Source organism: Equus przewalskii, chromosome 5, assembly GCF_037783145.1.
Source record: "Equus przewalskii isolate Varuska chromosome 5, EquPr2, whole genome shotgun sequence".
In the NCBI taxonomy this organism is placed as follows: Eukaryota; Metazoa; Chordata; class Mammalia; order Perissodactyla; family Equidae; genus Equus; species Equus przewalskii.
The window spans coordinates 70875499-70887707 of NC_091835.1; the positions used below are offsets into that span (position 1 = coordinate 70875499).

Consider the following 12209-nt stretch of genomic DNA (forward strand, 5'->3'; position numbering starts at 1 on the left):
AGGGGACTTCCACACGGATCGTTTCAAGCCCCTGTTACTGTTTTCTTTGTTCCTTTAACTGTCATTCTCCGTCTCTGAAGTGAATTCAGCTTTCGCCTAAGATGGAAATACCGCTTCCCTGGCCTGGCCTGGCTAAGTGTTTCTCCTCCATCGCCTGAGATCTCTGGGTCCCCAGGCCGCTGGCCGTGCCAGGAGGGCTGCAGCTCAGCCTCAGACTGTGTGGGGCAGCAGAAGGAGCTCTGGACTCTGGACACTTGGGTGCCTTCCCGGCCCAGACACTCGGATGCTATATGGCCCTAAGCCAGCCACTCCACCAATCTCAGCCTCAGTCTTCTCATTGGCAAATGAAGTTCTTGGACTCCTTATGCCCGAGTCCCTTCCAGCTGTGGCCTTCTGGACAGCACCCCCATGGCCACCTAACACTTCTCAGGATGTCCCAGTGCAGGGCAGATGCCCGGAGCTTCCCCGGCTGGCACACCACCTGGGGGCCCAGAGTGCAGGCAGACAGTGCTCAGGGGCAGGACATTCTCTGAGGGTGTTAATAGTTGTTTACTGAAGGGGGGACCTCCTGGAAAATGCTGGGTTAAAGAGAGCTAACAGGTATTCTTTGCTATAAGACTCCTCAGGACCTCTAATATGTGCTCCAAAAAGGGAAGATGGAATGGACACGGGATGCTTTTTTGCAGAGCTCCCCAACAGAGCGGGGTTCTGTGGGTCAGACTTGAAAACAGGTGGTCTCAGGAAATCCCTGGCTGCTCACACCTTCCCAGGTGCACCTCAATGCGGAAAAGCTTTCGGGATGTCAGCTGGAGCGGGGCCCAGCACCAAGGAATGAAGTCGTCTGTCCTCAAGCCCCTCAGCAACTCAAGGCACTCTTAGGTTCCCCCAAAGGAGAGAAGGCAAGAAGGAGATGGACGTCTGTGTAGTCCTGCCTTCCCGCCCGAGAACTGTGAGGCCACACAGCATGCTCCCATCCTCTCCCGGCGCTCCAAGAATAAGTGAGCAACCAGATCTTGCCCATTTAGATCCCACACAAGGGGCAGCAGGGAGTAACTGCCTTGGTTTCAGAGGAAGAGTACTCCAGCTGTTCTGTGGACCGCACAGCCCACTGGGAGAGGATGAGGGAAGTCGGTCCAGCTGGGAGAAATGTGTCCAGAGAGGACCCGGGGGCCTGATGTGAAACACAATGCACTTTATTGGCGACAGAATGGATGGGCAGAGGGGCTTGTGCTTTACATACATCAGAACCCTGGTGACCATTCCACCCACGGAGGGGAACCTAGGAGCAGCAGAAGGTGGTGGCTGAGGCCACACCTGGACAATCACAGGCACAGGCTGGAGCCAGAGAGAGCGCCTGAAATTCTCACAGCTGTGCTTGGCCAGGGATCCGGGTGGAGGAGCAAGAGGCCCGGGTCTTCTAGCCCCAGGGAGCGGCCCCCGCGGGGGGTGGGGTGGGGGTGGGGGTGCGGGTGGGGACTGGCGCTGAGGGTTGACTGACTTCGGAGTGATGGAGCAGATGCAGACGCACGGCGCGGGGTGGCTGCGGTGCCCAGGCGCGACATTTATCTGGAGTAGCGCTGGGAGGACTGGGAGAACCTGACGCTGCCGCCGCGGGTGCTGCCTGAGCTGAAGCCTCCGCCACTGACCCCGCTGCGACCCCCAGAGACAGAGCCAAAGCCGCTGCCGCCGCTGAAGCCACTGCCGCCGCCCAATCCGCTGCCGCCGGCAAACCCAGAGCCGCTGCCGAGGCCGCTGCCGCCTGCCCGGCCAAAGCCGCTGCCTGCGCCTCCTCCCACGCCGAAACCACCGCCGTATCCTCCTCCGTAACCACCTGCGGAGGCCGCCGTGGTGCTGCTGCCGCTGACCACGGCTGCAAGAGAGAAGACAGTGCAGCGATCAGCGCCCGGTGCCCACCTCACTGTACTGTAATTAATGATCCTCGGGGCCCAGGATGACTGGGAGGCCATCAAGGCGCCTTTGCACCTGATGATCGTTGGGATACATTCTAAAGTCCTAAGGTATCCACTCCCATAGTGTTGTCGTTATGAATTTTCCAGTGGTTCCTTCTGCACAGTCAACTCTTGAGAGGTTACCCAGAATTTCTCCTCCCATTGACAAGCTCCCTATTGGATAGTCCCCATCCACCATATGGACCTATTCACAGTGCCCCAAACCCAGAACAATTACAAAAGCATATCTGCTCCCGATCCACCCCAGGAAGCCCCTCCAACTTCTATAGAAATATTTTTTAAATTAGTTGCTCCTGCGTTGTGTTAGTACAGATATTTCAGAATGCACTCTCCTCGCCATGGTTGCTTTGGCTACTTACAGATGCTGACAGCGCTCTGGCACTCTCCGGACATCCTACATGAGAAAGCAAGAGAAGACAGCTCCATTGCAAAGCAAATTTCCGACAAGTCCGTGAATGAAGGTGATCAATAGCAACCAGAGCTGAGCGCAGATGCCTGGCAGATCAGTACCCTTTCTCCACCCTTCTCTGGGCCCTAACAGAGCCCCTGTGCACACTGTGACATATGCGCTTGGGCTACCTGTGGAGAGGGTAGCCTGTAAAGCCAAGTCCTTCTCTACAAGGCCTATCAAAGTTGGGGCCTCTCTCCATACACAGGCCCCCATCCCCATTTACTTGGTCACTTATCTGGCCCTCAGCATGTGACTTGGGCAAAGGAAGACTGGGAGATGAAATTGGAGACTCACCGGCACTCCTCGCCCTCCAGCAGCTTGCGGTAGGTGGCGATCTCCACGTCCAAGGCCAGCTTGACGTTCATCAGCTCCTGGTAGTCACGCAGCAGCCGGGCCAGGTCATCCTTGGCCTGCTGTAGGGCAACCTGCAGCTCTTGGAGCTTGTCATTGGCATCCTTGAGGGCCATCTCGCCACGCTGCTCAGCTTCCGCAATGGCCGTCTGCAGGTTGGCATTCTGGGGCAGGAGGAGGTAGGAGAAGAGATGAGCCCCGTGGGAGGGTCCCAGGCTCTCTGAGTCTTAGAAGAGATTATCCCATAGCAAGCATCTTAGAGTCAGGCACTGGCACCCCTTCCTCAGCACCTCTGTCATGTCTTCACCCATGGAGATATTTCCCCCGTGGATTACCGGCCATCTAGACCGGCTTGGTCTTTGAACGCTCTGGAGGCCAATGCTGCCTGAGATGACCCCAGAAGTCCATTCCGGACTAGGAGCCCTGACATCCTACCCCCTACCCCTCAACAGTCAACCCAGGTGCCAGCATCCATTGCCATCCCACCTGCTTCTTGACGTTCTCGATCTCGGCCCGCAGCCTCTGGATCATCCTGTTGAGCTCTGAGATCTCACTCTTGGTGCTCTTCAAGTCATCCCCATGCCTGCCGGCCGTGGTCTGCAGCTCTCCCAACTGGAGAACAAAAGGGAAGATGGAGTATTAACGCAGCTTTGCCTGACTTGTTTGCCTGTCCCCAACATCACCCACCCAACCTTGAGGTGCTCCGTAAGCAGTGGTTAAAATGACATTGAATTCTGTTTGAGTAGGGACACCCCTGAGGCCGCACGGAAGAGAATACCTGAGTTGTTGTGGTAGAAGATTCTCCCGCCCCGCCCTCCCTGAGCGAGCTGGAAGCCGTCCTGTGTGGCCTGCTGGGGGCAGTGGAACCACCTCCCCCCAGGGCACAGTACTTTCTGCAACTGTACAACCTTTAAAGGGATGCCTCCAGAGAGTAGAACCAGGAGGGGTCCACCCAATGACCACTGGGACTCACCCCCCAGCAGCCCCCTAGGCCACAGCCTCCCTGAGACCCTCAACAGATCCTCGGAGAGGTGCCTAGCTCCCACCTTGGTCTGGTACAGCGCCTCAGCCTCAGCCTTGCTCTTCTGGGCGATCTCCTCGTACTGGGCCTTGACTTCGGCAATGATGCTGTCCAGGTCCAGGAAGCGGTTGTTGTCCATGGAGAGGACCACGGACGTGTCACTGACGTGACTCTGCATCTGGGACAGCTCCTGCCAACAGAGAGGAGGGTCTGTTTACTCTCAGGGCCTCTGCAACAAGCACAGAGAGGCCCAGAGAGGTTCCTGATCTACAGAACCGTTCACTGACTCAGCTCTGAATGTGCGTGTGCCCCACCCTGCCTCCCAGCCTCTCAAGGAAATCCACATCTGCAGCACATCCTGCGGAGCCCCAACAAGAGGCCTCATCTCTGGGCTCCGTCTTCCTGGGCCCTGGACACCAGAATGCCTGACCTCAAATCTGAAAACGTCTCACCCTCCCTCTCGCTCGCTCATAGTAGGAAACATCCTCACCATATCAAAGAGGGTCCTCAGGAAGTTGATCTCATCATTCAGGGCGTCCGCCTTGGCCTGAAGCTCCACCTTGTTCATGTAGGCAGCGTCCACGTCCTGCGAAAGAAAGAAGCATAAAGGCCTTATTCCCCCAGGAACAAACAACAAATTGCACCTGTAGCAAGAAAGAGTCAGGAGGACCAGGTCTGGTGATGGGTCAGTCCTTGTCCAAGGCTTGTCTCCACGTGAAGGAGTGATTCACAACAGATTGGGATGGTTTAAGTTCAATCCTACTCAAAAACTAAAAGTGAAGGAGCTGTCTCTTTTAGGGACCTTTCCAGACTAGGATGCACCTGGTTCTGTTTTTTGCTTCACCCACCTGAACTTGGCAACTCAGGCAATGAAATAAGGAGATTCCTCCAGCCTAGCTGGCCCCTGTGCCTAGGAGCCCCAGAACCCTTCACACACAACCCTCACCTTCTTCAGGGTCACAAATTCATTCTCAGCAGCTGTACGTTTATTGATTTCATCCTCGTATCTGTAAGAGTTAAAAAGAAATGGGTGAGTTTGGGTTTTGAGGTAGTCATCAACACTACCATTCTCTGAAACTCTGAAAGTTCGTCTCTTCCATCCTCTGTCCATCTTCCACCCCTCTTAGATGAACACATTCTCTCTGCTGTCTCCCTGGTGGTTAGGAGGACCAACCATTCCAATTTGTTCAGGCAGACTGTCCCGGGTTTAGCACTGAAAGTCCTGCTCTCTGGGAAAGCCCTCGGTCCCGGGCAAACAGGGACTGTTGGTCACCATACCATGAGTTGGCCCAGCATCCTTCAGGTCCTAGAACCAGGATCTTCCCCAACCTGGCTCAGAGGACATGACTCCTCAACTCTAAACTCATCCCACTTGCCGTAACTTTATTTGTAAAGGACTGTCCTTGAGTAGGAAGGGGAAGCTTATGGACCGAGCTGCCTTCCGTGAAGTAAGGAGAGGGAACTAGGCCCAGTGACACCTCTGCCCAGCAGGCAGGAGAAATGCAGTCAGGGCTGGGACTCCGAGACAGGTAGCCCATGGCATCTTCCCACTCGTGCCTCTGTCACTCACTTCTTCTTGAAGTCCTCCACCAGGTCCTGCATGTTCCTCAGCTCTGAGTCCAGGCGGCCTCTCTCCCCCAGGATGCCGTCCAGGTAGCTCCGCTGGGAGTTGATGTAGGCCTCAAAAAGGGGTTCCAGGTTGTTGGTGCCTGTGGTGGAATTTGTGCCCTGCTGCTGGAGCAGGTGCCACTTGGTCTCCAGGACCTTGTTCTGTTGCTCCAGGAACCGCACCTGCAATGCATTGGGCAAGAAAACATCAGGCAGCACTCGTAGCAGAGGAGCAGAGGGACCTTGGCCAGGTGGGCGTGGATGTCTGTATCTCCCCATCTCCCGGCACAAAGGCCTTGAAAGAATGTGGAGATGATAGGCTCCCACCGTAGCTGGAGAGGATACAGTCAGACGGTCACATCAGTCAGACCATTAAAAATGCAGTATGGTTTGGAAAATTACAGAAGGAGGAGAGATGGCTGGGGAAACTGGAAGCAGCCCCTGCCTGGAAGCAGGAGGTTGTAAAGATGACAGCTCAGTGTTCTCGGGAATTTCATGACTATCCCAGCTTCCAAAAATACAGCATGCTCTGCGAAACTGTGCTGAAAGCTCAGCAGCAGTTTCCATCTAAGGCCCCACTGATGCTCAGCCCGTGAAAGGATGTGGATCACCAGGAATCGATACTGATTGGAATGCCATCCTCGGCATGGCAGGAGGGAGACAGCGGCGTGAGCTATCCTGGTCTGGAGGTCACACGCACCCTTCCCTTCCTGACTAGGTTGATTAAGGGTGCAGACTAAGACTGGCTTCTCTGCAGTCCCTTGGGACTGAGGTTCCATGTAAGTCTCTTTAATCCCTTCCCTGGGGTATCCACCTCCTTTGCCCGGCAAAGCAACATGGAGGGAACAGGCCTGGTGGAAAGCCTTAGAGGGCAGCTCAAGTTTGAAAATCCCCGAGTTCTGGATCAGACTCTTCCCTTCCAGTGGTCAGGGCCCTTGCCATGCACTGCCAGCTGCCAACCTAGGTCTAGATAAAGCTGCAAGTGGGAGACATGAGCAGAGAGTCAGATGAGCAGGACTTAGGTGTGTCCAGCTCCAAATAGGGGACCATTGTCTTTCCTGCTCATATGACCATGTGGACAAGTTCATCAGCCCTGAACATCTTCCCAGACCCCAGAGCTCTGCCTGACCCCTCCCACTGCAGCCTGGCCCACCCAAGGTCGGTCCCAAACACTGGGTCTAAATGTCAAACTCAAAGTCCCAGCCTAGGAGTGGGGACCCACTCAGGGCTTCATCACCTTGTCGATGAAGGAGGCGAACTTGTTGTTGAGGGTCTTGATCTGCTCCCGCTCCTGGGCCTTCACTTGCCCAATCTGGGGGTCGATCTCCACATTGAGGGGCTGCAGGAGGCTCTGGTTGACGGTCACTTCCTGGATTCCCCCAGGGAAGCCACCAGGCCCAAAGCCACCAGGTCCACCAAAGCCGCCGGGTCCACCAAAGCCACCAGCCCCTCCAAAGCCACCTGCCCCACCAAAGCCACCTGCCCCACCAAAGCCACCAGCTCCACCAAAGCCACCTGCCCCTCCAAAGCCACCAGCTCCTCCAAAGCCACCTCCCATTCCTCTGCCACCACCAAAGCCACCCCCAAAACCACCTCCATAGCCGCCCCCAAAGCCACTGCCACAGCTGCCACGCCCTCCCCCAAAGCCACCAGCCCAGGAGCCACCAGCCACGCTGATGGAGATGCTTTTGTTGCCACCCAGGTTGTAGAGGCTGCGACTGCCAAAGCCGCCTGCTCCACTCCGGAACCCACAGGCCCCTCCGCCAACTCCCCCAGTGCGGGCCACGTGGCTCATCCTGCTGCTGCCGGAGACCACGGCGGAGCGGCCGGAGAAGCCCTGGCTCCCGCCTCCAGATGTCTTGGAGACTTGTCTGCTCATGGTGAGAAAACTTGGTGAAGGAAAAGCGCGAGAGTCAAGCAGACACACTGAGAGTCAGAGGACGAGGGAAGGGCACTGAAGACCTGTGCTGAGTAAATCACTTTATATACAGCTAGGAGGTTGCTGGGCTCAAACGAAGGAGAGATAATTAATCCCAAATAGTCATGGGATGGGTTTGCCTCCAAGGCAATAAGTTTGTTCCAGGCTACTAAACACACCTTGAAAATAATCTGAAAAGGTGAAAGTGCTAAGGTGGCAGCTTACCTGGCAGAGGGTAGTGCCCCTGTTGCCTCATGCTCGGGCATGGCCACTTCCTAGTTCTGCCTGACGGGACCCAGGAGTCACACTCATCTGTGTCAGGTGCTCAGCGGCCATCTGTCTGCCTGTCAGCTGCCCCTGGCCCTGCAGAGCTGGGCTCGGGTCTGGAAAGGATGGAGTGGAAGGGGGGGTTGGGCAGGTTCTGGTTGTCTGGCTTGGTAGAGACAGTGAAGCCCACCCGAGGCCCCAGGGGAAGGATCTCAACAGAAGGCTGGCACAATTCAGTCCACAGTCTGCACTTGGTCACTGAGTGCTCCCTGTGTGCCCAGCTCCGTGCCGGGTTTGGGGATGAAGTGATGACCTCTCTGCCTCCCTTCTGGGAAACAAAGCCCAGAACCATCAGGAATCTGCCTTGGGTCCCCCTTCCATCCCAAGCTGCAGCTCAGGGGGAGCGGCCTTTGGGTTCATGCCGATCTTCTGAGAGAAAGGGCAGTTCACAAGCCTGCGTGCTTTGATGAGACATTAGCAAAATTCCACATGCCAAGCATTTGTTTGCTTTGAAAAGTTTCCAGAGAAACTATACACTAGTCTACATCTTGAGGCACCTCCAAGACGTCCTTTCTTGCTTCCCCCATTTTTGGCGTTTCTCTGGTTTCAGCCCAAGTCCCAGGGGACTGGAAATTCAAACATCAGTTCTACCACCAATTCAGCAAATGGTTACAGCTTGCCGAACTCGGGCCAGGCACTAGGCGAGTCGCTGGACACTCAGTCGTGAACAAGAGACACAGGGCCCCTGGGCCCTGGTTGAGGGGCTTGTGCTCCTGTGAGGTTGTGGCCTCCGTATCCAGAGGCACTGCCCACCCCCAGCCTCAGGAGGCCAAAGCTGGCAGAGTCGGCAGCACTGCCGGAAGTGTCTGACTCCAAAAGCCTGAGAATCTGCCAGCCTGGTGTTTTTCAGAGGCTTAGGGACTGGGCTTGGCTTGTCCCAGACAAAAGCCTTTCTGCGCAGCTCTGGAGCCTGCCAGGTGAGGCGCTTATCTCTCCAGGACAGGCCTTCCATCTGCAGCACGCTAGGCCCTGCCGAGGATGTGGCCTGTGTGGCCTTGACAGGAGACTCCCCTGAATGGGAGAGTGGAGGAAAGGACAAGGGTTCATCGTGGCTCATGGGGCAGGATTGGGGATGGCCCAAGTGCAGATTAAGTGAAACTTTCTTCAGTGGCCTGGTTCTCCCATTTCGTCCTTCGCTCCCGGACTCGTTACCCCCAGGCTGTGTGACATCCTGGCCCCTTCCCCAGAATGAAGCCAGAAACTGTCCAGGAGTTCACAGTCTTGTTCATATACTGGACCCCGTGGTTCTCAGCACAGTGCTTTGCCAATAATAGATGCTCACAGAGGTTGAATGAATCAATCAATTGATGAATTAATGAGTGAATTAAGCCTTTATATTGCATTACAATCAAATAAAAAAATAAAAGCTAGTTCAAATCCCATTAATGAGGCAGCCCAAGCTAACTGAGATTGTCTTAACATGAGGAATCCAGACCTGTCAAGTTCAGTGATCAGAATTAAGAAAATGGACATGCAAAGTGTGTCAGCTCCTCCTCCCCAGTGGAAAATAATGTAATCACAGGATCAGGAATTAATCGACCACAGAGCCAATGTGGAGCTGACTGGGCACCAGAGGTCCCCTGATCTCCCCTGCCTGTCCCAGGGCTGGGACTCCCTCTCCAGCAGGTCTGACTTCTTTCTGTCCCTGACCTACTTCCCAGGCTTACTGGCATGTGAAATTAGCCCAGGGCCCAGACAGTGGCTACACACAGACACCCTCCTCATCTCTGCTCCCTCAGAGGAGCCAGAGTTTTAAAAATGAAGCAAAGCCAGGGCTGGCCCAGCCCTCCCCGTGTGACTAACCGTGACCAAGGCTGTTTCAGCATCATTAACCAATAAAGACGGGCCGTCGGCTCTGCCCTCGGGGTCTACCGGAACATGGCCAGATGAATGACCTTTCCATCAAGGGTTTCAAGAAACACATCACAAAAATCAGGCCATATTTTTTTCCTTCATATTTAAGAGTATGCCCTTTGGAGCCAGAGTCAATTTTTAAATTTCAGCTTTGTCACTGCAAATCCGTGAGCAATTTCTTCAACCTCTCTGTGCCTCAGTTTCCTCATCTATAAAATTAAGTTATTAGTGACACCTCTCTCACTGAGTCAGTGTCATGCCTGGGCAGTACCAGCACACCGTAAGTGTTCGCTCTTATTTCTAACTGTTTTTGTCTCCAAGTCCCATGGAGAATTTCGGCTTTCGTACCTGTCAAAAGAATCGATCCAGTAAAATGATGATTCCGTTTGCAAATTATCCATCGAGGCCCCACGGGGAAACTAAGCACAGCTGGGGGCTAGACAGATGGAAATGGTATCCACTTCACGACTTGGGATGAGAGGAAGCAGCCCTCGGCTTCCAGCCGGACAGAGAGACATCAGCCAACAAATACGAGGAGTGTTTACTGAGCATTGACTCTCTCGGTCACCATGTGGTAGAGAGAATGGTTTTCAAAGAGCTCACAATCTAAATAAGCCAAACAATGAGGACTGTGTGAAATGACATGCTGTGTTGAGATGCTATGAGAGTATGGAGAATCAGAAAAGCAGAGAAAAAGTGGGATGGCATGGGAAGGCTTCATGAAGAGACATGAGCCAAAACTTTTAAGGAGGGCAGGCTTTGGCTACACAGAAGGAAAGGCACCCCAGCTCAGGAGGTCATGAGCCAAGGCTCGGCGTTGAAACAAGCCTGGTCAGATTCAGGAAGTGGTGACCATGGTGGACTTTGGTCACTAGAGGCTGCACAACATCTTTGAACACCTTTCCTACGATTTGTCATTTCCCACGTTGTGATTCCCCTCCCTTCCTAGGGCCAAATCTAGAAAACACATTCCCAGACTCCTTTGCAGCTAGAGGCCAGGCCTATGGCCTAGAAACTTCCAATGAGATAGACCCTCGTGAGACTTGGATTCTGATGTAGACGTTGTAAGGAGATGGCCACAGAGAGAGCAATTGATCTTTCTGAAGAGAGCAATGATGGAGACAAATGGGTCTCCACGGGCAGAGGTGGAGATTGGTCATTCGCCCCAAGCATCACAGGCCCAGCAGCAGTGGTCACGATGTTTTCACCAGAGCAGCCCACAGGTGTGGCTGAGCACGGTTCCAGGCTCAGAGCTCCCAGAGATGCCGTGAGCTACAATGTCCTGTAATAAATTATTTTCTATTTACATTAGACAGAATGGATGTTCATATTTGAAAGTATGAGCCCTGATCAATACAGTGATGAGATAGGCCTGGCTAGAACTAAAAACGATTGTAGGAGAAGAAGCAGGAGAAGTGGATGAGAGCAGGATGGAGAGCCTGCCTTTTGTGTCACACAGAATAAAGCTGCTGCGTGGCCAGTTGTGGGGCCTAAGGTCCAGGATGATGCATCTCTAGGAATCCTTTTTTTTTTAAGATTGGCCCTGAGCTAACACCTGTTGCCAATCTTCTTTCTTCTCCTCCTCCTCCTCCTCCTCCTCCTTCTTCTTCTCCCCAAAGCCCCCCAGTACATAGTTGTATATTCTTAGTTGTGAGTCCTTCTAGTTGTGCTATGTGGGATGCCACCTCAGCATGGCTTGATGAGCAGTTCCATGTTCGCTCCCAGGACCCAAATCCATGAAACCCTGGGCCACCGAGGTGGAGCACGCGAACTTAACCACTCCGCCATGGGGCCGGCCCCTCTGGGGATTCTTGATTCTTAAGTGAATCAAGGTACCTTACTGCTCCCACTAGGGCAGATACCAGGCACCGCCAGGCTCGGATTCTGAGCCTACTTGTCATTCTTTTAGAGAGAATTAACTTGGAGAAGAATCTTGGAGAAGCAAAGTCACAACCACCATTGTCACAAGTGAGTCCTAGATCTGGAACCTCCCCAGCGAGTGGTGGAAGGAGTGGGAAGAAGGGCTTCACCTATTCGTATTCTTCAGGCAGGATTGCAGAGAAGGCCTTGCCCGCGAGGGAAAAGGAATCGAAACAGGATTGGGGATACATTACCAGAGTACGTTAACAGAACTAGAGTGTTAATTCTGATGGGAGAGCCATGAGTGACGCAAATGATGGAAGGGGAGGAAGCAATCAGTGAGTCGAAATTCTTGATGCTGGGGCCCAGCCCTCTGGACTTGGGACCCAATAAATATTTTGAGAAAACAGAGTTGGCTTACACTCAACCCCAACACCTGGATTATGTGAAGCTTAATTAAGTGACTTAAGTACTTTCTCTCTGGAGAAAAGAGTGAGTCACTGTGTTGCAACGTATAATATCAGAGCCTCACAGGGTGCCGCAGCCAGGAGGCTAGCTGGTCCGCTCCCCTACCTCAAGGCTGTCCCCCCGCCGGCCTCTGCTACTCTTCAGGATCCCCGTGGAAGGCCAGGTATCAAATCTTCCGGCTTGCCCAGGCCAGCAAGGCACCACCCTGACCCGAGGAAGGTCTTCTTGGACCTAGCTCTCATGCCTTCCGCTCCAGTGGGAGCCTGACTCCTCTTCACGGGATCAGTGAAGGTGGGGCTGGCAGGGCCTCAGCACCTGTCCACCACCGGCATGGCACCTGGCCCTCTCTGGCTCTGAAGGCTCCTTTTAACATCACATATG

General features: G+C 54.1%; 1 protein-coding gene across 1 annotated transcript; it reads right to left on the reverse strand.

Moving 5' to 3' along the window:
• Window positions 1-1177: 1177 nt before the first annotated feature.
• On the reverse strand, window positions 1178-8476 carry KRT3 (keratin 3). Its single transcript, XM_008539129.2, has 9 exons — window positions 6639-8476; window positions 5364-5584; window positions 4740-4800; window positions 4284-4379; window positions 3819-3983; window positions 3259-3384; window positions 2716-2936; window positions 2330-2364; window positions 1178-1870 (listed from the first exon to the last, which is right to left on the reverse strand). Exons 1-9 carry the CDS (start codon window positions 7278-7280, stop codon window positions 1563-1565), a joined length of 1875 nt encoding a protein of 624 aa, XP_008537351.2. The 5' UTR covers window positions 7281-8476; the 3' UTR covers window positions 1178-1562.
• Between the last annotated feature and the right edge of the window lie 3733 nt (window positions 8477-12209).

Bases quoted from the DNA above. Each gene is read 5' to 3' on its own strand.
- KRT3 (XM_008539129.2), bottom strand. From the start codon at position 7,280: ATGAGCAGACAAGTCTCCAAGACATCTGGAGGCGGGAGCCAGGGCTTC. The intron at 3,984-4,283 runs GTGAGGATGTTT...CTCTGTTGGCAG, and splicing joins TGAGGACCCTCTTTGATATG to GAGCTGTCCCAGATGCAGAG. The intron at 2,937-3,258 runs GTGGGATGGCAA...CTCCTGCCCCAG, and splicing joins TCGAGAACGTCAAGAAGCAG to AATGCCAACCTGCAGACGGC.